Source organism: Hypanus sabinus, chromosome X2 (genome assembly GCF_030144855.1).
Source record: "Hypanus sabinus isolate sHypSab1 chromosome X2, sHypSab1.hap1, whole genome shotgun sequence".
Lineage (NCBI taxonomy): Eukaryota > Metazoa > Chordata > Chondrichthyes > Myliobatiformes > Dasyatidae > Hypanus > Hypanus sabinus.
The window spans coordinates 1606668-1634585 of NC_082739.1; the positions used below are offsets into that span (position 1 = coordinate 1606668).

General features: G+C 40.8%; 1 protein-coding gene across 5 annotated transcripts in view; it reads left to right on the top strand.

Annotated features, from left to right (window-relative positions):
* The window catches only part of LOC132385078 (palmitoyl-protein thioesterase ABHD10, mitochondrial-like), a 148505-nt gene that overhangs the window by 14790 nt on the left and 105797 nt on the right, over nucleotides 1-27918 (top strand). For 4 of the 5 annotated variants that reach the window (XM_059956797.1, XM_059956798.1, XM_059956799.1 and 1 more), the window contains 3 exons: nucleotides 1513-1622; nucleotides 10071-10247; nucleotides 26141-26252. In XM_059956797.1, coding sequence (XP_059812780.1) covers nucleotides 10075-10247; nucleotides 26141-26252 — 285 coding nt within the window. In that variant the 5' untranslated portion in view covers nucleotides 1513-1622; nucleotides 10071-10074. The remainder of the gene's footprint in view (nucleotides 1-1512; nucleotides 1623-10070; nucleotides 10248-26140; nucleotides 26253-27918) is intronic. The other variant, XM_059956801.1, reaches the window with a different exon arrangement.

Sequence of the window (27918 nt, forward strand, 5' to 3'; positions counted from 1 at the left end):
CGTCACATTTGTGTCTTTATATTTTTTCTGATATGGGATCTTGAAGTATCATAATATTTTTCCAACAATGTTCTCTCCAAATCAAAGAGTTAGTCGAAGATCACTGAAAGCTGCATATTTTCCCCAAACCTCCTCTGAAAGTACCAACCTCGCTTCTTTCTCCCACTTCTCTTTAATATACAATGTATTTTCATTTTTAGCATGTAAGAGTACATTGTATAATCGAGAAATTGATTTACTTGGCATTGAACTGTAAGCCAAATTCAGAATCTTGAAAAATTCTAATTCTACTGTTGATAAATCTGATATCTACAACTCTGGTTAACATAATGTTGTATTTGAAGGTACCTAAAAAAGGTCATTATGTTCTAGACCATGTTTGTTCTGTAAGGATTGGAAACTTTGTAATACTCTTTTCTGTGTAAATGAGAGAAAGGTTGTAAGATCTTTCTTTATCCATAGTTCAAATCTTTTATTTACTCTGTTGGGAAGAAATTCTGTATCATATGCACACCATCTAAAAAGTTTTAACATGTTATTAATTCCACATGAATTAGCCACCTTCCGCCATACTTTTAATGTAAGATTTATCCAGCTGTTTTTATACTCTTCCAATTGGGCTTGCAATCCTTTGTCTGCTATTGAGGCCTGCAAAGGAAAACTGCCAATCAATCCAAATTCTATTTCCTCCCATCTAGCCTTATATTCCTTATTTCTCAAGCAAGGAAGTGCCATACCTCCTTCCTTCTCTAACTGTAAGGTGTTAAATGGAATTCTAGGTTTCTTTCCTTGCCAGATAAAGCGGGAAATCCATTTGTCCCATTCCCTGATTTGATTATTGTCCACCTCTACAGGTAAAGTCCAGAAAAGATAGAGTAACTGAGGGAGAATATTCATTTTTATAGTATTTATCCTTGAATTTAAACTTAAAAAGGGTATAAAATTCCATCTATGTATTTCTGCTTTTATCTTTGAAATTAATGGCCCATAATTTACCTGTGATAATGTTGAAAGATCCTTTGGCAGGGTTATTCCTAAATATTTTAATGATTTAGCTTCCCACTCAAGATCATATGTATCCTGCAGTTTTTGGATACTGTATAATTTAGGGGCATAACCTGCATTTTCTTTACATTTATTTTATAACCTGATACTTTCCTGAACTCATCCAACAGTGTAAACAATCCTATAAATGATTTTTCTGGTTGTCTCTCCTATTTCAAGAAGGCTGTGATAGCATTAAAATGGGTAGGGGATATCGGAGAGGGGCACTACTGAGAGTTAAGGGTGTTGACAGGACATGATTTATTTGTGATGAAAGGTTTAGAAAGGCTAGCTTTTTTTTCCTGAAGAGGTATATTCAATTATGAGTCAGGGTTTTTTAGTAGAGAGGCAGATAAATAGTTGCAGATTCAAATTCATTGATCTTTTGAACTGTTTGAACTATTGTGTTTTCATTGTGGATATTTGAGGAGCAAGAACCTTGTTTTCAAATTCATTTTGTTTTTTTAGTTCATCGACAGAATCTGGTTTACCTGCTGTTTTGAATTAAATTGGCATTCGGTGTGCAAGCTCCTTAAAAGAGAATTTGGATCGTACCATTTGATTTAAACGAAAAACAGGTAATTTAGCCGGACGGCATCATTCAGTTTTTATGTAACAAATCACCCAAAGTTGGGACTCAATGGGGTGGCATGGTAGCGTGGTGCTTAATACATCACCTTATAGTGCCAGCCAACAATGACCGATTAAGGTTTGATTCCTGCTGCTGCCTATAAGGAGTTTGTATGTTTTATCCATAACTGTGTGAGTTTCTTCTGGGTGTTCCAGTTTCCACCCATTGTCTAAAGATGTATGGTTAGTGAGTTGTGGCCTGGCTATGTTTGTGCCGGAAACATGGCAACACTTAAAAGCTACCCAGCATATTTCTCGCTGATTGGATTTGACACAAAACAGCACACATTTCACTGACTGTTTAGATGTATGTGACAAATAAAGCTAGATGTTTCAGAAAGGACAGGGAGGGAGGCAAAAGAGGTGGGGGCATGGCATTAATGATCAGAGATAGTGTCACGGCTGCAGAAAAGGTGGACGCCATGGAAGGATTGTCTACGGAGTCTCTGTGGGTGGAGGTCAGGAACAGGAAGGGGTCAATAACTTTACTGGGTGTTTTTATAGGCTGCCTAATAGTAACAGGGACATTGAGGAGCAGGTAGGGAAACAGATCCTGGAAAGGTGTAATATTAGCAGAGTTGTTGTGGAGATTTTAGTTACCCAAATATCGATTGGCATCTCCCTAGAGAGAGGGGTTTAGATGGGGTGGAGTTTGTTAGGTGTGTTCAGGAAGGTTTCTTGACACAATATGTATAACTATATAACAATTACAGCATGGAAACAGGCCATCTCAGCCCTTCTAGTCCGTGCCGAGCACTTAATTTCACCTAGTCCCACTGACCCGCACTCAGCCCATAACCCTCCATTCCTTTCCTGTCCATATACCCATCCAATTTTACTTTAAATGACAATACCGAACCTGCCTCTACCACCTCTACTGGAAGCTTGTTCCACACAGCTACCACTCTCTGAGTAAAGAAATTCCCCCTCGTGTTACCCTTAAACTTTTGCCTCCTAACTTTTAACTCATGATATGTAGATAAGCCTACAAGAGGGGAGGCTGTGCTTCATTTCGTATTGGGAAATGAACCTGGTCAGGTGTCAGATCTCTCAGCGGGAGAGCATTTTGGAGATAGTGATCACAATTCTATCTCCTTAACCATAGCATTGGAGAGAGATAGGAACAGACAAGTTAGAAAAGCATTTAATTGGAGTAAGGGGAATTATGAGGCTATCAGGCAGGAAATTGGAGGCTTAAATTGGAAACAGATGTTCTCAGGGAAAGTACAGAAAAAATGTGGCAAATATTCAGGGGATATTTGTGTAGAGTTCTGTATAAGTATGTTCGAATGAGACAGGGAAGTTATGGTAGAGTACAGGAACCGTGGTGTACAAAGGCTGTAATAAATCTAGTCAAGAAGAAAAGAAAAGCTTACAGAAGGTTTAGAGAGCGAGGTAATGTTAGAGATCTAGAAAATTATAAGGCTAACAGGAAGGAGATTAACAATGAAATTAGGAGAGCCAGAAGGGGCCATGAGGAGGCCTTGGCAAGCAGGATTAAGGAAAACGCCAAGGCATTCTACAAGTATGTGAAGAGCAAGAGGATAAGACGTGAGAGAATAGGACCTATCAAGTGTGACAGTGGGAAAGTGTGTATGGAACCATAGGAAATAGCAGAGGTACTTGATGAATACTTCAGTATTCACTATGGAAAAGGAGCTTGGTGATTGTAGTGATGACTTGCAGCAGACTGAAAAGCTTGAGCATATAGATATTAAGAAAGAGGATGTGTTGGAGATTTTGGAAAGCATCAAGTTGGATAAGTTGCCGGGACTGGATGAGATGTACCCCAGGCTTCTGTGGGAGGCGAGGGAGGAGACTGCTGAGCCTCCAGCAATGATCTTTGCATCATCAACGGGGACGGGAGAGGTTCCCGAGGATTGGAGGGTTGTGGATGTTGTTCCTTTATTTAAGAAAAGGAGTAGAGGTATCCCAGGAAATTATAGACCAGTGAGTCTTTTTTCAGTGGTTGGTAAGTCGATGGAGAAGATCCTGAGAGGCAGGATTTATAAACATTTGGAGAGGTCTAATATGATTAGGAGTAGTCAGCATGGCTTTGTAAAGGGCAGGTCATGCCTTACAAGCCTTATTGAATTTTTTGAGGATCTGACTCAACACATTGATGAAGGTAGAGCAGTAGATGTAGTGTATATGGGCTTCAGCAAGGCATTTGATAAGGTACTCCATGCAAGGCTTATTGAGAAAGTAAGGAGACATGGGATCCAAGGGGACATTGCTTGGTGGATTCAGAACTGACTTGCCCACAGAAGGCAAAGAGTGGTTGTAGACAGGTCATATTCTGCATGGAGGTCAGTCACCAGTGGGTTGCCTCAGGGATCTGTTCTGGCATCCTGAATCTTCGTGATTTTTATAAATGGCCTGGATGAGGAAGTGGAGGGATGGGTTAGTAAGTTTGCCGATGACACAAAGGTTGGAGGTGTTGTGGATAGTGTGGAAGGCTGTCAGAGGTTACAGCGGGACATTGATAGGATGCAAAACTGGGCTGAGAAGTGGCAGATGGAGTTCAACCCAGATAAGTGTGAGGTGGTTCATTTTGGTAGGTCAAATATGATGGCAGAATATAGTATTAATGGTAAGACTCTTGGCAGTGTGGAGGATCAGAGGGATCTTGTGGTCCGAGTCCATAGGACGCTCAAAGCAGCCGTGCAGGTTGACTCTGTTGTTAAGAAGGCGTATGGTGTATTGGCCTTCATCAATCATGGGATTGAATTTAGGAGCTGAGAGGTAATGTTGCAGCTACATATGACCCTGGTCAGACCCCACTTGGAGTACTGTGCTCATTTCTGGTCGCCTCACTACAGGAAGGATGTGGTAACCATAGAAATGGTGCAGAGGAGATTTACAAGGATGTTACCTGGATTGGGGAGCATGCCTTATGAGAATAGGATGAATGAACTCGGCCTTTTCTCCTTGGAGCGATGGAGGATGAGAGGTAACCTGATAGAGGTGTATAAGATGATGAGAGGCATTGATCGTGTGGATAGTCAGAGGCTTTTTCCCAGTGCTAAAATGGCTAGCATGAGAGGACACAGGTTTAAGGTGCTGGGGAGTAGGTACAGAGGAGATGTCAGGGGTAAGTCTTTTACTCAGAGAGCGGTGAGTGCATGGAATGGGCTGCTGGCAATGGTGGTGGAGGGGGATACGATAGGGTCTTTTAAGAGACTTTTGAATAGGTACATGGAGCTTAGTAAAATAGAGGGCTATAGGGAAGCCTAGTAATTTCTTAAGGTAGGGACAACTTTGTGGGCCGAAGGTCCTGTATTGTGCTGTAGGTTTTCTATGTTTCTAATCTTTAAATCTTTTTCACCCCAGAACCTGTGTCTGAATCCAGCTTACGCTGTACAGTAAATCATCTATGTTTGAGCTGTGAGCAGTGGATGAGAAATGTAAACATTAAGGGCAACCTGTTTTTTTAATCTTGTAAATTATGGGATGACACAGCATATGATTAGAAAAGTGTGGTTTGGAGTTATGTTGCCCAAATCTCACAGTGCACTGTTTTTGTATAATTTTATAAAATGAGGTATATAATAAGAAAAAAGCTTAATTGATGTGAATGCGAGCTGTGGCACCAGCAGTAGTAAATGAAACCATCTGGTGTCTCATTCCTAGCCCTGTACCAATGAGCTTGTGCAATATCAATATCATCTTCTACTGTGGCTCTTGTACACTAGACTGAGTTTATATTAACCATTTAAATTCCCATCTCTATCGGTCCTGGTAGGAACCAATGAACACAGGATAAACTCTATGCAGACAGTGACTGTCTGTGACTGTTGCTGTGAGGCAGCATCGTTACTATCTGCTCTTCTGTGTCTCCAGAGGTGAAATATTATATTCCTTGATACTATTCCTTAATTTTATGCAGAGATGAATTCTTGATCTAATCTACCTCAACGTGCACTCCACCTTTACTGCACTCTCTATAACACTATATTCCACATTCTGTTTGTTTAAACTACCTCTATGATGAGCCTGGATGGTATGCAAACAAAAAAAGTCCTTCACTGTATCTTGGTACATGTGATGATAAACTAATTCCAAATAATGCAAATTGGAGACCGTATCAGAGAAAGTATTAACAAAGATGTGATGTGCTGCCCATCAGTATCTGAGGATATGCTTTAAATCTAATGAGGTATTAATGATAAGCACAACCCTGTCCTACGCTTAATTGCCTTAACTGGATATGTTTTCAGTCTCACACCACTGGGAGTTTTCTGGGAGAGGTGACAGAACAAACCAGACACTTTCTTGCTGATAATAGAACTATGGTTTTGAGTTGCTATGTTGAACTAAAGCAAATGAGATTAGTTTGTTTTTTGCACATCCAGTTTGTCATAGCATCATACAACATAGAAACAAGCCCCTAGATGTCATCTGACCATTAAGCCCCCAATTAAACCAATTCTAAACTGATCCCATTTTCTTATCCCACAGGCAGAAACCTTGGTATATATTGGCACCAATGACATGAGTAGGAAAGGTGAGGAGGTCCTGAAAAGAGGTTTTAGGAAGCAAGGTAGAAAGCTGAAAACCAGGAGCTCCAGGGTAGTAATCTCTGGATTGCTGCCTGTGCCACTTGTCAGTGAGGGTAAGATTAGGATGATTTGGCAGATGAATATGTGGTTGAGGGACTGGTCTTGGTGGCAGGTGTTCAGATTTATGCATCATTGGGATCTCTTCTGGGGAAGGTACAACCTATACAAAAGGGACGTGTTACACCTGAACCCAAAGGGGACCAACATCCTTTCGGCCGGTTTGCTAGAGCTGTTTGGGAGAGTTTAAACTAATTTGGCATGAGGATAGGAACCACAGTGATAGGGCTGAGTATGAGTTAGTTGGTTTACAAACAGAGGCAACGTGTAGTGAGGAGAGGCTGATGATGGGGCAAAATTGAAGTCAACAGGATGAGTTGTAATGTAAAATGCAGATAAATTCGAAAAGGATGAATACAGGACTGAAGGTATTTGAATGCCTGCAGTATATGGAATAAGGCAAATGAACTTGTAGCACAGTTACTGATTGGCATGTATGATGTTGTAGGCATCACTGAATCACAGCTGAAAGATTATAGCTGGGAGTTTAATGTCCAAGGATATACATTGTATTATAAGGACAGACAGGTAGACAGAGGGGCTGGCATCGCTCTGTTGGTTTAAAAAAAAATGAAATCAAATTATTAGTAGGGGGTGACATGGGATCAGAAGATGAAGAATCCTTGTGGGTAGAGCTAAGGAACTGCAAGGGTAAAAAGACCCTGATGGGAGTTATATACAGACCCCCAAACAATAGTAAGGATGTAGACAACAAATTGCGAGGTAGAAAGTACATGTCAAAAGGGCAATGTTATAATAGTCATGGGAGATTTCAATATGCAGGTAGATTGGGGAAAAGCAGGTTGGCACTGGATCGTAAGAGGGGGAATTTCTGAAATGCCTACGAGATGGTGTTTTAGAGCATCTTGTGGTTGAGTCCACTAGGGGATCAGCTATTCTGGATTGGGAGTTGTAAAATGAACCAGAATTGATTAGAGAGCTTAAGGTAAAAGAACCCTTGGGGGAAAAGTGATCATAATATGATGGAATTCACCCTACAATATGAGAAGGAGAAGTTAAAGTCCGATGTATCAGTATTACTGTAGAGTAAAGGGAACATTAGCCAGAGTTGATTGGGGGAAAAAGACTGAAAGGTCTAAAGGTAGATAAGTCACCTGGACCAGGTGGTGTACACCACAGGGCTCTGAAAGAGGTGACTGAAGAGATTGCAGAGCCATTAGTAATTACCTTTCAAGAATCACAAGATTCTGGCATGGTTCTGGAGGACTGGAAAATTGCAAATGTCACCCCCTTCTTCAAGAAGGGAGAGAGGCAGAAGAAAGGAAACTATAGGCCAGTTAGTCTGACCTCAGTGGTTGGGAAGATGTTGGAGTTGGTTATAAAGGATGTGGTTTCAGGGCACTTGAAGTCACATAATAAAATAGGTTGTAGTCAGCATGATTTCCTTAAGGGAAAATCTTGCCTGACAAATTTGTTGGAATTATTTGAAGAAATAACAAGCAGGATAGACAAAAGAGAATCAATGGATGCTGTGTACTTGGATTTTCAGTTAGACTTTGACAAAGTGCCACTCATGCAGCTACTGAACAAGTTAAAAGCCCATGGTATTACAGGAAAGATTCTGGCATGGATAAAGCGGTGGTTGACTGGCAGGAGGCAAAGAGTGGGAATAAAGGGAACCTTTTCTGACTGACTGCCGGTGACTAGTGGTGTTCCACAGGGGTCTGTGTTGGGACTGATTCTTTTTACATAATATATCAATGATTTGGGTGATGGAATTTATGGCTTTGTTGCAAAGTGTGCAGACGATATGAAGATGGGTGGAGGGGCAGGTAGTTTTGAGGAAGTAGAGAGGCTACAGAAGGACTTAGATTAGGAAATGGGCAAAGAAGTGGCATGTTGAATACAATGCCAAGAAGTGTATGGTCATGATCTTTGATAGAAAAAATAAAAGCGTAGACTACTTTTAGGTGGAGGGAAAATTTTAAAATCTGTGGTGTAACTGGACTTTGGAGTCCTTATGCAGGAATCTCTAAAGGTTAATTTGCAGGTTGAGTTATGGTGAGGAAGGGGAACGCGATGTCAGCATTAATTTCCAGAGGACAAGAATATGAAAGCCAGGATGTAATGTCGAGACTTTATAAAGCACTGGTGAGGCCTCAGTTGGAGTATTGTGAACAGTTTTGGGCACCTTATTTTAGAAAGGATGTGCTGAAACTGGAGAGGGTTCAAAGGACGTTCACAAAAAAGATTCCAGGATTGAATGGCTTGTCATTTGAAGAGTGTTTGATGGCTCTGAGCCTGTATTCACTAGAATTCAGAAGAATAAGAGGTGACCTGATTGAAACTTGTCGAATGGTGAAAGGCCTTGATAGAGTGGATGTAGGGAGGATGTTTCCTATGGTGGGAGGGTCTAAGACCAGAGGACACAGCCTCACAATAGAGGGATGTCCATTCAGAATTTCTTTAACCAGAGAATGGTGAATCTGTAGAGTTCGTAGCTACGGGTGGCTGTGGAGGCCAAGTCATTGGGTATATTTAAGCCGGAAGTTGATAGATTCTTGATTGGTCAGGGAATGAAGGGATACAGGGGAAAAGGCAGGAGATTGGGGCTGAGAGGGAAAATGGATCAGCCATGATGAAATGGCGGAGCACATTAGGTAGGCCAAATGGCCTAATTCTGTTCCTTTGATTTATGGTCTTAATCTTGTCAATCTCGAGATTCTATCATTCACCCTCATACTCTCAGCAATTTACAGCAAATAATTAACCTAATAACCCATACGTCATTGGAAGGATGCTGGAGCTCCCTGAGAAAATTTGTGTACTGTTACATACCCTGTAACTGGGTCACTTACCAGCAAAGATAGAGAGGTCTGTTGAAGTCTGATGGTACTATTTTTAACAGTATTTATTGATTAAAAATACACAAAAATAATATCAATGCAAACATACAGATAATATACGTCGTCAATACTAAATCTAAAAGCGCGGGTATAATAATAATCGATAAGGAATAGCTCTATTGTCGTCTAGGGGATAATGTATTGTCTGATGGAAATATAAAAGTCACTTTAGTTCATTCAAGCTGCAGCTTTTTGGTTGGAGAGAAAGACGGGTTAAAACTTGCCCATTCCTTTTATGATGTCAATCCTTCGAGAGTTGTTGGGAGTTGATTTCCCCGTTGTTAGCTAAAGACCATTCTTCCGTGGTAAAGGCTCACAGATTCCGGGGCAAATGGAAACGGACGCACGTGGCCTTCCCACCGGCTTTTGCTGTTACGGGATCGCTAGCGTTTCCTCTGGTGCGTCTGAGGGGCTGTTCCCACAGACCCTCTTTTTATCCTGACTCACAGGGTCTCAGTTGTCAATCAGGTTGGGATGATGCAATCCCTCCACCAACCTCCCCCTCGGTTCATTGCCTGAGGCTTCGCTGCATCGTACAGGATTCAATACACAATCCCGTCTCCAAGAGACAATAGCCGGTAGCAATGGTTCCGCCTTTCAGAGGCCAGGACACATTCCAACTCTTTGTGGATTCTGCATGTCTTTCTCTCATTTCCTGGGTCTCCTGAACTGATTTAATAGTGATCTTGCGATTCTCACAAAGGAGGGGGCTACCCCGCACCTTTCGGCCCCTCAGAGCGGTGGCACATTCGTAACAGTACTCACAGGGAGAACATGCAAGCTTCACGTTGACAGCATCAGAAGTCAGGAACAAACCCATTTCACTGAAACTGGTAGGCTGTAGTTCTACTGAAATAGAAGCAATGTTTTGGAATGATAACTCCATGGTTTTTATTCTTTCTTGTTGCAGAACCATGTCTTCCATGCAGTTTCTTACAAGGTCATCCTTGCCTCGCCTGGCCTATTATAGGATCGCAGCAAAAAACCCTGGAGTTGTGTTCCTCTCCGGATTCAAATCCAACATGAATGGGGAGAAAGCGTTGGCTTTGGAAGCATTTTGTGATTCAGCAGGCTATTCCTTTATCAGGTAATGCCACAATTTTCTAAAAGCACGTATACTTTACATGAAGCATGCTACTTGCAATGAGTGCTAGTAAATCTTAAAACCATCTGGTAGGTTTTCCTGAAAGGCATTGAATATATAGAAATGGTGGGAAAGTCCAATAAGTACTATCCTCTATTTAATATGGCTGGATTGTCTTAACTGGTTCCTTTTTCAATGTCCTTCTGAATGGACAATGAACCAATCCATGAACACTACCTCACTATTTTTTGCTCTCTTGAACTGCTAATTCAATTTAGTTTTTAATATTATTTCTTATTTGTATGTTATTGTTTTTTTAATGTATTGCATTGTACTGGTGCCACAGAACAACAAATTTCATGACATATGCCAGTGATAATAAACCTGATTCTAATAAAACTTCTGGGGAAAATTCCTCATTCTTCATAAACCTTAAGAAGTTTCAAGGTGCTTTGCAGCCATTATAATATTTTTAGAAGTGTTTTTATAGTTGCAGTTCAGAAAAGGTGAGAGTCAATTTTCCCACTGAGAGCTCCCATTAATAGTAATGACCCAATGACCCAATCAAATGATGATGACTGGTGCATTATTTGTGAAGATTGGGGGGAAAAGGAGTCCTCAGGAGCGACAGCATGATAGTTGGTGGCTGTCGAGGCCAATTCTGGAGCAGTAGGGACATGGGAACAGCTGGGATGTGGGCGCTTGGGTAGTAGGATCCTTCCTTTGTTTCCTCTTCTCTTCAGCAGTGGCTCTTCTGGTTTCTATAAAGTTCTTGGCTGCAACATGGATCAGCGGTCTCTATCACAAGCCAGCTTCTGTCATTTGTTGACCTCAATATTTGCCTGAGAGAGATGCTGCTTAAGTTGGTCTTTGTACTGCTTGTCCGGGACACTATGATCTCTCTTGCCCTGAGAGAGTTCTATGTAGAGTACTGCTTTCAGTAACCTGAAGTTGTCCATGTGAGACATGTGGCCTGGACAGCGGAGCTGCCTGAGTAGCAAAGTGGCTTCCGTGCTTGGAAGTTGAACCTTCTTCAGGACCTTGTTGTTGGAGATGCGATCCTCCCAGCTGATGCCCATGATGGAGGCGCTCAAGAAACCGGATTTGCTTGCAGCACAAACCCTAGACTTCAGAGCTGTATAGCAGTATTGTGATGATGGCAGCCTGGTACACCTGGATTTTTGTGGACAGATGCAACTGGTGGTTCTTCCACACATTTCTGGAGGTGTCCAAAGGTACTGCTGGCTCTGGCAAGTCGATTATCAACATTTCTTATTTCCGTACCATCTTTGGAGATGACGCTGTTCAGGTAGGTGAACTGCTCAACTGTGGTGAGAGGGTGGTCGTCAGTGGTGATCCGAGATGGGTTGTAAATGCCATGAAGGGGCTTCTGGCAGAGGATCATTGTTTTCTTCAGACTGACCATTAACCCAAAAGCCCTTGCAGCCTTGGAAAACTGAGTGACAGCAGCCTGTAGTGCATCCTTTGTGAGAGAGAGAAAAGAGCACAGTCATTCGTATATAGTAGCTCAAGAATGGGTTGATGCATGGTTTCGGTTCGGGCGAGAAGGTGGTTGATAGAGTGGATGTGGAGAGGATGTTTCATATGATAGGGGAGTCTAAGACCAGAGGACACAGCCTCAGAATAGCTGGGCATCCTTTTAGAACGGAGATGAGGAGAAGTCTGAGACTAGCGAATCTGTGGAATTCATTGCCACAGGCAGCTGTGGAGGCCAAGTCTGTATGTATATTTAAGACAGAGGTTGATAGATTCTTGATTGGTGAGGATATGAAGGGATATGGGGAGAAGGCAGGAAATTGGGGCTGACAGGTGAAATGGATCAGCTATGATGAAATGGCAGAGCAGACTTGGTGGGAAAATGGGCTAATTCAGCTCCTGTGTCTTATGGTCTTAATTAAATCAATGAAGTTCAAGATTTAAGACATTAAGAAAAGAAGATTAGCTTTGTCACATGTTCATCAGAATATACAATGAAATGTGTCATCTGTGTCAACGAGTCCAAGAACGTGCAAGGGCAGCCTGCAAGTGTCACCACACTTCCGGTGTCAACGTAGCATGCCCACAAATTATTAACCCTATTGTTTATGTCTTTGCACTGTGGGAGGAAATCTTGTGGTCACAGAGAACATATAAACTCCTTACAAGCAACGAAGGAATTGAACCTGGGTTGTTGGTTCTGTAATAGTGTTATGCTAACTGCTAAGCTACCGTGCTGCCCTCCAGGAAAATAAAAATTCTCAGCCTTAACTTTCTTGAATGAAGCTTATCATGGTGTAGCCTCTCCCTGCACATTGGAAAGCACAGCTCTTCATGACGATCGCCACCTCAGATCTTCAATGCAAGAATATAAACTTGTCCAAATTCATTCACAGACTGCAGTCTGCTGTAGGTCAAGTCACCACTTATTGCCCATGAGATTCATTCCACAGTTAATAGTCCACCACAATCATCTTTTGCACATTGGTTGTGTGTCGTTTTTTATTGATTCAGTTATACTTTGTATTCACTGTGATTGCCTGCAACAAAATGGACATATACTTTGAACATTGCAGTGGGCTCAAAACAAAATGCTGAGTACTCATCATCTCAGTTAGCATCTCAGAGAGAAGTGAGCCATATTTCAGCTTGATGATATTTCCTGACCTGAATTGTTAAGTCTGCTTTTTCTCTCTTTGCTGAACTGTTTGATGGAGATCATCTAAAGTATTTTCTGTTTTTATTTCACATTTCCACATCTACACATCTGTGTACAAGATGAATAATAGATCAAGTGGACAACCAGACACTTCTTTCCAGGGCAGAAAAGACTAATACAAGGGGTATACTTTAAGGTGTTGGGAGGAAACTATAGGGAGGTTGTCAGGGGTAGAACTTTTAGAGAGCGAGTGGTGAGTGTGTGAAAAGTAGTCATGGTAGAGGCAGATACACATTTGGGACATTTAAGAAACTCTTAGATATTCACATGGATGAAAGAAAAATGGAGGGCTGTGGGGAGGGAAGTGTTAGATTGATTTTAGAGTAGGTTAAAAGGTCAGTACAACATCGCATGATGAAGGGCCTATATTGTGCTGTACAGTTCTATGTTATATTTATTTTGTTTTTAATAAAAATATAAAAGGCCATTCAGCTTTTTACTGCAGCTCAGTTAGTCAATCCAGTATTGGCAGATCTGTCTCAAGATGATACTGTTCTCTCTCCCTTGCCTTTGATGCCTTTTGTATCTAGAAATATTAATAATATTCAACAACTTGAACTCCACAACCTTTTATGGTAAAGAATTTCATAGGTACACCACCCCCTGAGTAAAAAAATTTCTTCTCAGTCTGAAATATTGTGCCTTATATCCTAAGGTAATCCCTGGTTCTGGACCTGGAATTGTACTGTTGAACCCTGTCAGAATGTATGTTCTCCTTTCATTTTTTTTGAAACTACACCCTATCCTGGTTATATGCGTCTTCGACTATGCGGATTTACAGTTATGCGAGGAGCCTATTTCTACCAACGTCTTCTTATATGCGTCCAAAACTCTCAGTTATGTGAGGAGCACCACACACAAAATGCTGGTGGAAAGCAGCAGGTCAGGCAGCATCTATAGGAGAAGCGCTGTCGATGTTTCGGGCCGAGACCCTTTGTCAGGACTAATGGTCTCAGCCCGAAACATCGACAGTGCTTCTCCCTATAGATGCTGCCTGGCCTGCTGCGTTCCACCAGCATTTTGTGTGTGTTACTTGAATTTCCAGCATCTGCAGATTTCCTCGTGTTATGTGAGGAGCACTGCTTTCTTGCCAATACAAGTCAGATGCGCGCGCCTCACAATCTTACTCCCGCCAGTCTCGCATTAGTTTTGGCAAGGTGTGGATATGTGATCTTGTGCTCTTAAACTTTTGTTGGTTTTACCTATGGTGCAGTGATTTTGTGCTTGAAATATTTAACTATGCCTCCTAAGCATCCGATGTCATGTCCTGGGCCATCAAGAGAACTGCTTTAACACTTGAAAAAAAGTTGGAAATTATAAACAGTGTGACATCATCTGAAGGTAACACAGCTCTGGGATGCTACTGCCAGGAACAGAATCTTGCCTTTAAACTTCTTTTGTTGCTTGACAATGCACCAGCCCATCCTAAGCATTTGGACAGCATTCCTCCTAACATAACAGTGCATTTCCTGATGCCTGACACAACATCGCTGACTCAACCACTTGACCAAGGTGTGATCCACATTCAAGGTGTATTTTTTTTTACGGGGAACTGTTTTTCAGATGCTGCAAGCAACAGACAATTTTGAAAATCCCGGGAGTTTACCAACAGTGAGGGAATGGTGGAGGTCAGAACACTTGGCACAAATGGGGATGACATGGACCCAAGTTTAGAATGGAGTCAGCATTTCCATTGTTCCCTGCCGTCAAATCTTCTTCCTACAAGTAAATTTATGTTGAAAAACAAAATGCTGCCAAGCAAACAACCCTCACCACTTTCTTCAAACTCGTGTCATCTCCTGCTGCTGTTCTGTGAGTCTTCTTTCACCCCTTGCTGTGCTCGATGTCTGCCTTATCCACATAAAGCTGCCCAACACCACAACAACCACTCATCTCCCAGAGCGAACACACCTGCCTCTGTTGGTGAGTACTGTACACCCTAGTATGTTAGCTTTCTATGATTTATTACATTGAATATTACCTTAAATTGATGAAATATAATACGAATGTTGCCTTGTGGTACTGCTTTTGTGTCGTATTGGTATGAAAATGTGAATAAATTACAGATAAAACATATTTAGGAAGCTCTCTGGAAAGCATCCCTATTTTCTCCATTTAATTATTTATTCACATTATACGATTTCACATTATATATGGACTGTGACGAGCGTATCCCCTACATATAACGAGGATAGGGTGTACAGTGAATTGAAGATCCAGTTGACCTAATCACTCATTTGATAGTGTTGCTATTTTGGGAATTAATCTGGTGAAACTTTGTTGCACTCCCTCTACGGGGTGGGGTGGGAACATGATGGCATAGCAGCTAATGCAATGCTTTACGGTGCCAAGTGTAAGTCTAGGGTTTGATTCCTACCACTGTTTGAAAGAAGTTTGTCCATCCTCCCCGTGACCACGTGGGTTTCCTCTGGGTGCTCCAGTTTCCTCCCACATTCCAAAGCATACGGGTTAGGACTAGTGAGTTGTGGGCATGCTATGTTAAACACAGAAGCATCAGCACAGTTTCATCTCAGCACAATCCTTAATTTGATTTGACACAAACAACACATTGCACTGTATATTAATGTAAATATGGTAAATAAAGCTAATCTTTCAAGTCTCAGTAAAACACTGTTAATCTGCTTTTATTTGTTGGAATTCCAATGGCTTTTTGGGCCCTCATTTTCGATGTTGCCTTTAAATTCACAGCCTTCTCTTTAAATTCACTGGGTTCTTCAGAAAATCTACTATACTGCTATATAATATCTTTTATCTTTTGGGGGAAAAAGTGAATTTGAAATGGTGTATTTCTAGGCATAATCACCAGTAGTCTGAATAACCTGCCAATTTGCCACTGCCAACGCCCTGAGGGTGTTGGGTTATCAGAAATTTATTGCCTATTCTTCCTTGGGTAAAGAAACCCAAAGTACACACAATGCTCAATGTGTGTGGTCTCAACAAGGCAATGTATAATTGTGGTATTGTTGTTGGTCTGTAGTCAGATATAGGATAGGCTGGCTAAGGAAGTTGGACTTCCTGAAGGTCCTTAGTGAATCAAATTTCAATTCTGTAACAACAATCCAGTAGTTTAATGGTCACATTATTGATGTTGGTATTTTTCCAGTGCTGGCTTTTATTTAATTAACTGAATGTACATTCTCAAGCTACTCTGGAGGGATTGCAATCATCCATCTGAATTATTTGTGCTGTGGGGCTGTGAGACAGAAAGGGGTATTCGTGGGAAATGAATAATGAGATTGGATTAAAATATCCTAATTGTTAGAAAATTACAATATGGAACCAGCAATCTAATAATTGTGTCATTTCAATTAACTGTCCCGCAACACTTGACATTCAAATGTTCCTATATCTGTCAATTAAAATGAGCAATTTTGCAAATACAATTGATTAATAGAGATTGGACACATTCAGTAATACTGACCTGATGTCCAAAGTGCTTCATGCTGAAATTAAAAATAATTTTTGATTATAATTGTTGCCAAGTTATTTGGGTCCCATCACTGTTTATATTATTGACCTCTGAATTAAATCTACTCTGAATGTGTTACGTAGCATTTACAGAAGATATATTTGACCTGTAAATACTCTGATGAACATATGAACACCTAAAGTATTCAAAGTTTAAAGTGAATTTATTACCAGAGTACATACATGTTACCATATACAACCCTGAGATTCATTTTCTTGTGGACATACTTAATAAATCTATAGAATAGTAGCTATAACAGGATCAATGAAGGACCACCCAACTAGGGTGTTCAACCAGAGTGCAGAAGACAACAAACAATGCAAATGCAAATATAAATAATGAGAACACGAGATGAGGAGTCCTTGAAAGTGAGTCCATTGGTTGTGGGAACATCTCAGTGATGGGGCAAGTGTAGTTACCCCTCTGGTTCAAAAGACTGATGGTTGAGGGGTAATAACTGTTCCCTAACCTGCTGGTGTGAGTCCTGAGGCTCTTGTACCTTCTACTTTTCTACGGCAATATTTCATGCAGATGTGCTCAATAGTTGTGAGGGCTTTACCCCGATTTTCCGTTCAAGGGCATCAGTGTTCCCATTCCAGGTTGTGATGCAGTCTGTCAATGTACTCTCCACTACACATCCATAGAAATTTGTCAAAGTTTTAGATGTCATACCGAATCTCCACAAACTCCTGTCGAAGTCGTGTGCTTTCTTCGCAATTGCACATGTTAATAGCAGATGGAAATATTTTAATAAAGGAAGCAATTAAGGTCTTCTAGGTAGGAAAAAATTAACAGCATTTTTGACCACTACCAGCTTCATTCTCCCCTTCCCCTTCACCTTTCTGCTTATATTCCTACCACACCTACCCACCTTCTGGCTACTGCCCCCTTCCATTTGATGGTGTTTGATGGCTCTGGGCCTATACTTACTGGACCTTAGAAGAATGAAGGAGATCTCATTTTAAAAATAATGAGTATTAAAAGGCTTAGCCATATGGACAGGATGTTTCATATAATGGGAGAGTCCAGGACCAGAGGGTGCATTCTCAGAATAGAAGTTTGTCACTTTAAGACAGAGATGAGGATGAATTTATTTAGCCAAGGGGTGGTGAATCTGGAATTTATTGCCACAGATGGCTGTGGAGGCTAGGTCATTGGGTGTATTTAAAGTGGAGTTTAATCGATTATTGATTTGTGAGGGTGTCAAAGATCATGGGGAGAAGGCAGAAGATGATGTTGAGAGGGAAAATAAATTGGCTGTGATAGAATAGCAGAGCTGACTCGAAGGGCTGAATGGCCTAATTATGCTCCTATGTCTTATGGTCTTCCTTTCCGGTCCTCAGCTGAAATGTCGACTGTTTATTCTCCTTCATAGATGCTGCCTGACTGCTGAGTTCCTCCAGCATTTTGTGTGTTTTGCTTCATTGTATTATAGAGTGTTCAAAGTGTTGCTATACTGAAGGAGTGATTAAGGTTGTGCTGGTTGGTTCAAAAAGTGAATGGTTGAAGGGAAGTAGCTGATCTTGAACCTGGTGGTGTGGGTCTTTAGGCTTCTGTGCCTCCTGTGCTATGATAGCTGCTAAATAGCATGGACCAATGGTGGGGAGGGATGTGCCTGTGATGTATTGGGATGAATCTACTGCAGCTTCTTGCTTTCCTGTTCATTCATACTGCCATACCAGACCATAATGCAACCAGCCAGGTCATGAGTTTCTGTAGATGCTGGAAATCCTGAGCAACACACACAAAATGGTAGCATAATGCTCACCTAACAGGGTTTGATTCTCATTATTATCTGATTTTGTACATTCTCCCCATGTAGATTTCTTCCGGTTTCCTCCCACATTCTAAAGCTGTATGGGTTAGGGTTAGTGAGTTGTGTACATGCTTATTTTGGTGCCAGAAGTATGTCAACATTTGTGGACTGCCCCCAGCACTTCCTCAGGCTGTGTTGGTTGCTGATGCAAACAACAAAACTTTTTGCTGTATGTGTGACAAACAAAATACATTTTTAATCTTTAAATGCTGGAGGAGCTCAATAGATCGGCAGCATCTATGAAGGGGAATAAACATTCAACATCTCATCAAGGCTGGAAAGGAAGGGGGAAGAAACCAGAATAAGAAGGTGGTGGGGTGAGAGGAAGGAGGATAAGCTGGAAGATAATGGGTGAGACCAGGTGAGGGAGAAGGTGGGTAGGGAAAGGGGGATGCAGTAAGAAGTTGGGAAGTGATAGGTGAAGGAGATAAAGGGCTGAAGAATAATGAATCTGATAGGAGAAGAGAGTGGACAATGGAAGAAAGGGAAGGAGGAGGGGCACCAGAGGGAGCTCATGGGTATGTCATGAGGGGAGATGAGTATGGGTGAGAGGATAACCAGGATGGGGAATGGAAAGAGAGGGATGGAGGAGAATCTGGTATTAGTTTGTGTTTGATTGTTGTGGAATTAATATTAGTTGGCAAGTGTTGGAGACTTTCCTCCTCCTTGAGAAGAACCTGTATGCTTATGGAATGGAAAGTGGTTAGTGCCTGATTTTAACTTCTCACAGACAAGATGGCAGCTTCTTACAGCTAATTTTTTAGCTTGGATTAGATATTAAACAATGGAATGGACTTCAAATTTTAACCTTCTCATTTGAGGCTGAATTTGCTGTTCCTAACCCAAGACTCGTACCTACTATGGTAGGATAATGAATAGGTGGTTAGAACATGCAGTTAAGATTTTGCATATTACTTAAGTTATGCAGTAATGGTAATGGCTTTTATCTGTAATAAAGGGTTATGAAAATTATATTACACCCTGTATCTGCATCTGCGAGGTTATTACCAGAAAATAGATTGCACAGGAAGTTATTATGAAATGCACATGTAATGTTCAAAATAAATTTGAAACATCTGCATACAACAAATCAGACCCAGATGATGAGGTAGTGTGATGAGTGGGAAAAGCTTCCCTGTGCACTACGTCACCAGTCAGTATTTAATCTTCATTATGCAATGGCTATCAACAGATGCTGGAAGCTGTAAGGAATAAAAATGTTTGTTTTCTGAGGAAAAATGGGAGGGTACCTCTTCTGTCTCACTAATTATGAATTCCTACACTTCATGTGTGTGAAAATGGCTAAAGAAACTATGTTCTGTGCCACAGTGACAGGCCTATCTCAGTTCCAGGCACACACAGGGAAGGTAAACTCTGGTTTCAAAGACGTTCAGGTTAGGGTGAGTAAGTTGTGGTCATGCTATGTTGGTGCTGGGAATGTGGCGACATTTGTATCAAATCTTCACTGATTTGATTTGACACAAATGACATTTATTTTATTTAGAGGTACAGCATGGAACAGGCCTTTCTGGCCTAATGAGCCACATTGCCTAACAGCCCACCTGTTTAACCCTAGTCCAATCACAGCACAATTTCAAATGGCCAATTAACCTACTAACTGGTACGTCTTTGGAACATGGGAGGAAACCCATGTATTCACAGGGAGGGCATACAAGCTCCTTACAGACAGTGCTGGAATTGACCATCGAACACCCCAAACTGTAATAGCTACACTACTGTGGCAATGCATGTTATGATGACAAATAAAACAAATCTTGACTTTACATGTGTAAAGTCTGAGGATGTAGGTCAGTGCACAAGATTTAAGGCTGACTTTCCTTGGAGGAATGCTGCAGGAACTCAAATTTCATTACGTATTCTCTGGTTTTGTTATTACACGGAATCACTGTTTCGCACAATGTTTATCCTTCAGCATTTCCAGACAAAATAAGTTATCTAACAGTTATCACATTGCTGTTTTTCAATGCTTACTCTGCACAAAATTGCTACCATCTTTCCTATAAGAGTACCGTTTGAAAGTACTTTGTGATGTGACACATGCTATAGAAATGCCCGTTCTTTTTATTAATCAGCATTGACGGAGTGTATTTAACAGAAGTTTGGATAAGTAAATGGTGGGAGGGGTATGGGATATGGAAGGCTATGATGCAGGTGTGGATTGATGGGACTAGGCAGAATAACAGTTTGGCACGGACAAGGTGGGCCTAGGGGCCGGTTTCTGTGCTGCAGTATTCTATAACTCTATTCTGTTTTCTGCCTGAAATTAACATGACAGGCATTATAACAATTAGCCCTGATTTCAATTGTTTTCACTAACCTTATTATTTAAAATATTTTAAATATATTTACAATTACATTATAATGAAAAATATGAGATTAATACTATGCAGAGCTATAATTTTATTTTTAAAAAAGTGAAACAAAAATTATTGTGGTTTACAAGCAGTTATTTTAACTTAATATTTTATTGGTAAAATTAGCCTACTAATATTGTTTTTCTCATAGATGATTCTAGATCTTTCTTCATTGCATATATAACATTGTAGCTTCCTCACAACCTAAAATGATAAAGTTTCTGGAATTGCTTAGATATATTAATATTGAATGATGTGCAGAATAGCAGGTTGCCCTGTGTTCCTTTTAAAAGGAAGAGTTTGTGTGTATTAGTGTACAATAGGCAATGTGGCCTTTTTTTTTAATCTCCAGAGGCTTAGATAGATATTTTCTGTCTTTGCACATTTGAAAATCCAAGCAAAGCAGTAATGTCAATATCAGCAAAATGATTTTTTAATAAATTTTAGTTCTTTTGGAAGGAATAGCTATTAATTAAATATGGTCAGAGTAATAATACTCTAACTTTTGTATAGGACAATAATAGTGCTGATGGTTGTATTCTAGGTTTGTATCAGGCATATTATAAGGTCACAATGAATGTTGTCTATGACAAATGGAGTTCTAGAGGCATCTGAACTGGGACCTTTGCTGCTTGTGTACTAGATGAAAATGTTAGTAGGCTAGCAAATGAAGCCTAGATTGATGATGATATGCAAACACGAAGAAATCTGCAGATGCTGGAAATTCAAGCAACACACACAAAATGCTGGTAGAACACAGCAGGCCAGACAGCATCTATAAGGAGAAGCACTGTCGATGTATATCTTATATACCATCTGGGTAGCCTCCAACCTGATGGCATGAACATTGACTTCTCTAACTTCTGTTAATGCCCCTCCTCCCCTCCTCATCCATCCCTGATTTATTTATTCCCCCCCTCCCCTTTTTGTTCTCTCTCTGCCCATCACTCTGCCTGTTCTCCATCTCCCTCTGGTGCTCCCCTCCCCATTTCTTTCTCCCTAGGCCTCCCGTCCCATGATCCTTTCTCCAGCTCTGTATCCCTTTTGCCAATCACCTTTCCAGCTCTCAGCTTCACCCTACCCCCTCCGGTCTTCTCCTATCATTTTGCATTTCCCCGTCCTACTTTAAAATCTCTTACTATCTTTGTTAGTCCTGACGAAAGCTCTTGCCCCGAGACGTCAACAGTACTTCTTCCTATAGATGCTGCCTTGCCTGCTGTGTTCCACCAGCATTTTGTGTGTTGATGATGATATGGATAGCATAGAAGATTGCCAAAGGATACAGTAGGATATAAGTCAATTGCAGATATGGGGAGAGAAATGGCAGGTAGAGTTTGATTCAGCCAAATGTGAAGTATTGACCTTTGAGAGATCAAATGTAAAGGGACAGTGCATTGTTAAAGGTAAGGCCCTTAATGGTGTTGATGTACATATGGATGTTGGGGTCCTAGTCTATAGCTTCCTGAAAATGGCTGCACAGGTTCATCGAGTGGTTCAGAAGGCATAATGCATGCTTGCCTTTATTAGTTGAGGCATTGAGTTCAAGAGTTGGGAAGTTATGTTGCAGCTTGATAAAACTCTTGTTGCACCGCATCTGGAGTGTTGCCATTAGTTCTGGTTGCCTATTAGTAGGAAAGATGTGTTGGCTTTGGAAAGGATTCAGAAGAGGTTTGCCAGGATACTGCCTGGTTTAGAGGACATGTTATGAAGAGACGTTGGACAAATGTGGGTTGTTTTCTCTGGAGTGGCAGAGGCTGAGTAGAGATTTGATAGCAATTCAAAGATTATGAGATTATAGGGTACAGAGCTGGTATCTTTTTCCCAGGGACAAAATGTCTAATATTAGAGGGTAGTAAGGTGACAGAAGACGTGTTCAAAAGAAATGTGTGGAGCATGCTTTTTAACACGGAAAGTGGTTGATGCCTGGAATACACTGCCTGGGGTTGGTAGTGGAGGCATATACAACAGAGGCATTTAATAGGATCTTAGATTTTTTTCTCTGGAATAAGATGAAAGGATGACGAGGGCGACATCCTCCCGACAGTTCACAAAATAACTTCTGTCACTTCTTTTACATCTTTTTCTTTCAAATGTAGTTCTGCTTAAGTTGGAGCCTGAGATCTATATTTTGGTGGTGCATTATCGGGCCAGTTGAGCGATCTGGCACTCATCTGTCTTCGAGGGTGTTTGGTGAAGCTTCAAGCGAAGTGTGCAGCTTCAAGGCCAAGATCCATTTCTTGCCGATCTCGCTGATTAAAGTGTCAAGCAAGATTGAACTCATCAAGATGAGAACAGAGGCGAGCGGTTGTTCAACACCATCTACCAGCCTCTCACTCACTGCTGCTAGAGGAAGATGTCTGTGGGTGATGGTCTCTCTTTCCCTCTCATCTGCTGCTCCCAAAGGAAAGTCCCTGCATCCGTATGGTCTCTCTCTCCTTGATAGTGCTGGAGTTCTGGGTCTTAGGCAAGGTTTAATCGATGGGGTTTGTGGATTGGACTCTGTAGTCCACCTTCTGATGTGTCTCTGGTTTCTAGGGTCACTCCTTTTTTGTTGCTGTTTTGTGTGGTTTTGATCAGGAATTTTGAAGATAACGAATGAAACAGCACTGGGTTGGTTGAACTGAGCTGGGCTGAATATGCCTGGACTCTTTCGATGACTTTGGTGGTTTGATGTTTTATATTCTGTATTTTTTCACTAGTTTTTTAAATGCCTTTTGTGCCATTTGGCTTTTTTGTGTGTTGAGGGTTTGATGTTTTTCTTTGAATGGGTTCCATGGTGTTTCCTTGTTTTGTGGCTGTCTGTGGGGTGAGAAATCTCAGGGTTGTATACTGCACACGTACTTTGATAATATACTTTGAATGGGTGGAAAATGGGGGGATTTGGACATTGTGTTGGCTGTAGGGATTAGTTTCAATGAGCACTTACATTCAGTGGCCACTTTATTAGATTACAGGAATGGCACCCAGTGTGGTCTTTTGCTGCTGTAGTCCATCCACTTCAAGGTTCAAAATGCTGTGCATTCAGAGATGCTCTTCTGCACACCACTGTTGTAACACATGGTTATTTGAGTTACTGTCAGCTTGAACCAGTCTGGCCATTCTCCTCTGACCTCTCTCATTAACAAGGTGTTTTCACCCACGGAACTGCCAGTCACTGGATGTTTTTTTGTTTTTCACACCATTCTCTGTAAACTCCAGAGACTGTTGTGTGTGAAAATCCCAGGAGATCAGCAGTTTCTGAGATACTCAAACCACCCTGACTGGCACCAACAATTATTCCATGGTTAAAGTCACTTGGAGCACATTTCTTCCCCATTCTGATGTTTGGTCTGAATAACAACTGAACCTCTTGACTTGGTCTGCATATTTTTATACACTGAGTTACTGCCATGTGATTGGCTGATTAGATATTTGCATTAATGAGCAGCTGTGCAGGTGCATCAAATAAAGTGGCCACTGAGTCTAATTACTAGTTTAATTAGATCAGCACAACATTGTGGGCTGAAGGGGCCTCTTCCTGAGTTGTACTCTTCTATTTCATTTGTTCAACACTTCATTAATGTCAAATACTGTGATCCTAACATTAATTTGCAACAGTTTAAAATACACAATCAAATTTACACCCAAGTGAAAGATTGTTTTTGCCTCTGTGATAGAAAATGCCATTGACGGTTTTAGAACAATTTAAAGTGCCAGATGGAATCCATTTTGGGTCTTGAATTCTAAACTCAACATCATTTACAATAACATTTTGTTTGTGGGCAAAAGATAATGTGGGGTTTTGCTTTATCTGTCCAGCTAAGATCATAGTGTTGCATTCACAAGCTGTGATGATGGGCAATGCCAAAAGATGGTCTCTCATCCATTTGAAGATTGGCCTTAATGAAGATATAAGTAAAATATCTGTGTAATAATTCAGCACAGTCTTCTTCTCTGCCTATTAAGCCACTGGCATTTAGGGCAGCGATAAAGGTCCTTCATCTCTGGCGGTGTTCAGGGCTTCCTTCATTGTGTCAGTAGCTTAAATTAAGTGCAGTGAATTCCAGTTAATTGGGACACATCAGGACCAGTAGATTTTGGTCCAGTTAAGCAGCTGCCCCAATTAGCCTAGCCGAAGTCTCATGGAAATAGTTAAAAAGGTATAAAAAAGGCAAACTACCCATTTGAGTAACAAATTATGTATTTAAATGAAATACAGAACAAATTGGAACATTAGCGATGCTACTCCAATACTGTTCCTAATAGTTATCAATGGAGGAATTCATCCAGTGTAGATACCCATGTACTTTTGATTTTCAGTAAATTTACAAAACCAACACCTCGTGAAGATAATGGACTGCCTTCATACAATGCTTTTGATGATTGTATTATCCAAATCTTCATTTTCATTGTAATATTCAAGGTGATTGTTGATCCCTTCAAATTCTTCGTAGTTTCTAACTTGTTGAAGTAGTGAGATCGTTTCATTTTCGTTTTCAGCCATTTCAGGCATCTTTGAGCCTGAGTGCTTGACCACAGTGAGCGAAATAGTTCTGAATTGTCTTCTGCTTATTTCTCGCCAACTATCAGTGATAATAATCATTGCTTTTTGAACACAAACACATGCAACTGACGCTATTTTAAAAACTTTGCTCTAATGAATGTATGGTGTAGTGTTTAATAGCCACACAAGCGCACACAACTTACACTAGTTAGAAACTGTTCAGCAATAGTCTCCTGTCCCAATTAAGTGGCATAATGTCCCAAATAAACAAAGGGAATCCTGGCTATTTTCTCAATTAGTTTTTGTTCTTAAGAGTTGTCCCAGATAAACAGCTGCACCAGTTAACCAGAATCCACTGAATTGGATACAGTAGAGCCACTAGGCCACCTACTGGTTGTAATGTTGATAACAACTTTAATGAGATCCATTATTAGTCTGTAGCTGCTAAGTAGACATTTTGCATGTAGCTTTTGGTTTAAGTTGAAGGTTGTGATATAGATCAAATTGGAAATTAAATTTGATCTAAGATTGAGTTAGGGAATCAAAAATTAGAGGGCATAGGTTTAAGGTGAGAGGTGAAACATTTAATAGGAAGTTTTGTTTACATGGGGTGGTATCTCTGCGGAATCAGCTGTCAGAGGAAGTGGATGAAGCAGGTGCAATAGCAACTTTTAAAAGGTAGTTGGACTTGTATGTCAATTAGAAAGGTTGAACAGAAGAGCATCTGCAGATGCTGAAAATCCAGAGTAAGCACACAGAATGCTACAGGAACTCAGCAGGTCAGGGAGCATCTATGGAGGGGAGTAAATGGTTGACGTTTCAGGCTAAGGCCCTTCTTCAGGAATCTGTAGTTTCTAAAGTCATGGGCCAAAACCTTGCAAATGGTACAAGGTTGACAGGGAGCATCATGGACTAGTTGCGCTGGAGGGTCTTTTACCTTGCTGTGTGATTATGATGATCTGATTTTTCGAATTAAGACTATAATTTACTTGGGTTGTTGGTGTTTCTCTGTTCAGGTTTGATTACACCGGCTGTGGTAGCTCAGAAGGAAATTCTGAGGATTGCTTGTTAAGGGATTGGAAGAATGATGTACTAACAGTCTTGGATAATCTTACCACAGGACCACAGGTCAGTACTGGGAACCCTTTTGCTATTTCTGTTTTATTAACTACTTGTATTCACTGAGCTGTAATGAACTTCATTTTCCCAATGTTAATTGAGAATAATCCATTAATATCTTTCAAATGTTAATTGGTTAAATATGTACAAGAGAAAAATATTCAGAGTTTGTACTCAAGATGCTTGGGTGAGATGAATTGGCGCAGGTCTAAGGCTGATGGACTCTTGAGTGAATTATTTTGTGGAAATCCCTTCTCTCTTTCAGTGGACAAGCATGTCATTTGTAATTCTTAAAGGGACCGCTACGAATTGTTGGAGCTGATGAGGCTAAGGTTTCGCAGAAATAAACATAGAATATAGAACACTACATCGCATATTGTACCAACCTTTTAACATACCCTAAGATCAATTAACCCTTCCGTCCCACATAACTCTCCGTTTTTCTTTCATCCAAGTCTTTAAAATGCCAAAAGGAAATGTTGGACATTTCAAGAGGAAGGGTCTTATATTTATGAAGTAAGTAACCAATTGACAAGTGTGACAGACCAGAGAGAAAAGTAGCGCAGAGCTATCTCACTCGAGATAGTGTCACTGCTTTTCTCAGTAATGCTGGGAAATGCTTTGGAAATTTGCACAATGGTTCTATGAAGATCTGCACTCTGGCCACTTTATTGGGTACCTCCTTTAACTAATGAAGTATCCACTGAGTGTTTTTCCATATGTCAGAATCAGATTTATTATCACTGGCATGTGTCATGAAATTTGTTAACTTAGCAGCAACAGTTCAATGCAATACATGATAATATAGAAAGACAAAATAATAAATCAATTACAGAAGGTATATATTAAATAGATCAAAAATAGTGCAAAACAGAAATAATATATATTAAGTAAGTAGTGAGGTAGTGCCCATGGGTTCAATGTTCATTTAGGAATCAGATGGCAGAGGGGAAGAAGCTGTTCCTGAATCACTGAGTGTGTGTCTTCAGGCTTCTGTACCTCCTACCTGATGGTAATAGTGAGAAGAGGCATGTCCTGGGTGCTGGAGGTCCTTAATAATGGATGCCACCTTTCTCAGACACTGCTCCTTGATGTATTGGATACTGTGGAGGCTAGTACCCAAGATGGAGCTGACTAATAATACAACTTTCTGTAGCTTCTTTCTGCCCTGCACAGTAGTCCCCCCACCACCCCATACCAGACAGTGATGCAGCCTGTTAGAATGCTCTCCACAGTACATCAATAGAAGTTTTCAAGTGTTTTATGTGACGAACCAAATCCCTTCAAACTCCTAATGAAGTATAGCCGCTGTCTTGCCTTCTTTATAACTGCATCGATATGTTGGGTCCTCAGAGATCGTAATACCCAGGAACTTGGAAATGCTCACTCTGTCCACTTCTGATCCCTCTGAGGATTGGTCTGTGTTCCTTCATCTTACCCTTTCTGAAGTCCATAATCAGCTCTTTTGTCTTACTGATATTGAGTGCAAGGTTGTTGCGTGAAACCACTCCACTAGTTGGCTTATCTCACTCCTGTACACCCTCTCATTTCCATCTCAGATTCTACCAACAATGGTTGTATCGTCAGCAAATTTATAGATGTATTTGAGCTATGCCTAGCTACACAGTAATGTGTATATAGAGAGTAGAGCACACACTCCTGAGGTGTGCCAGTG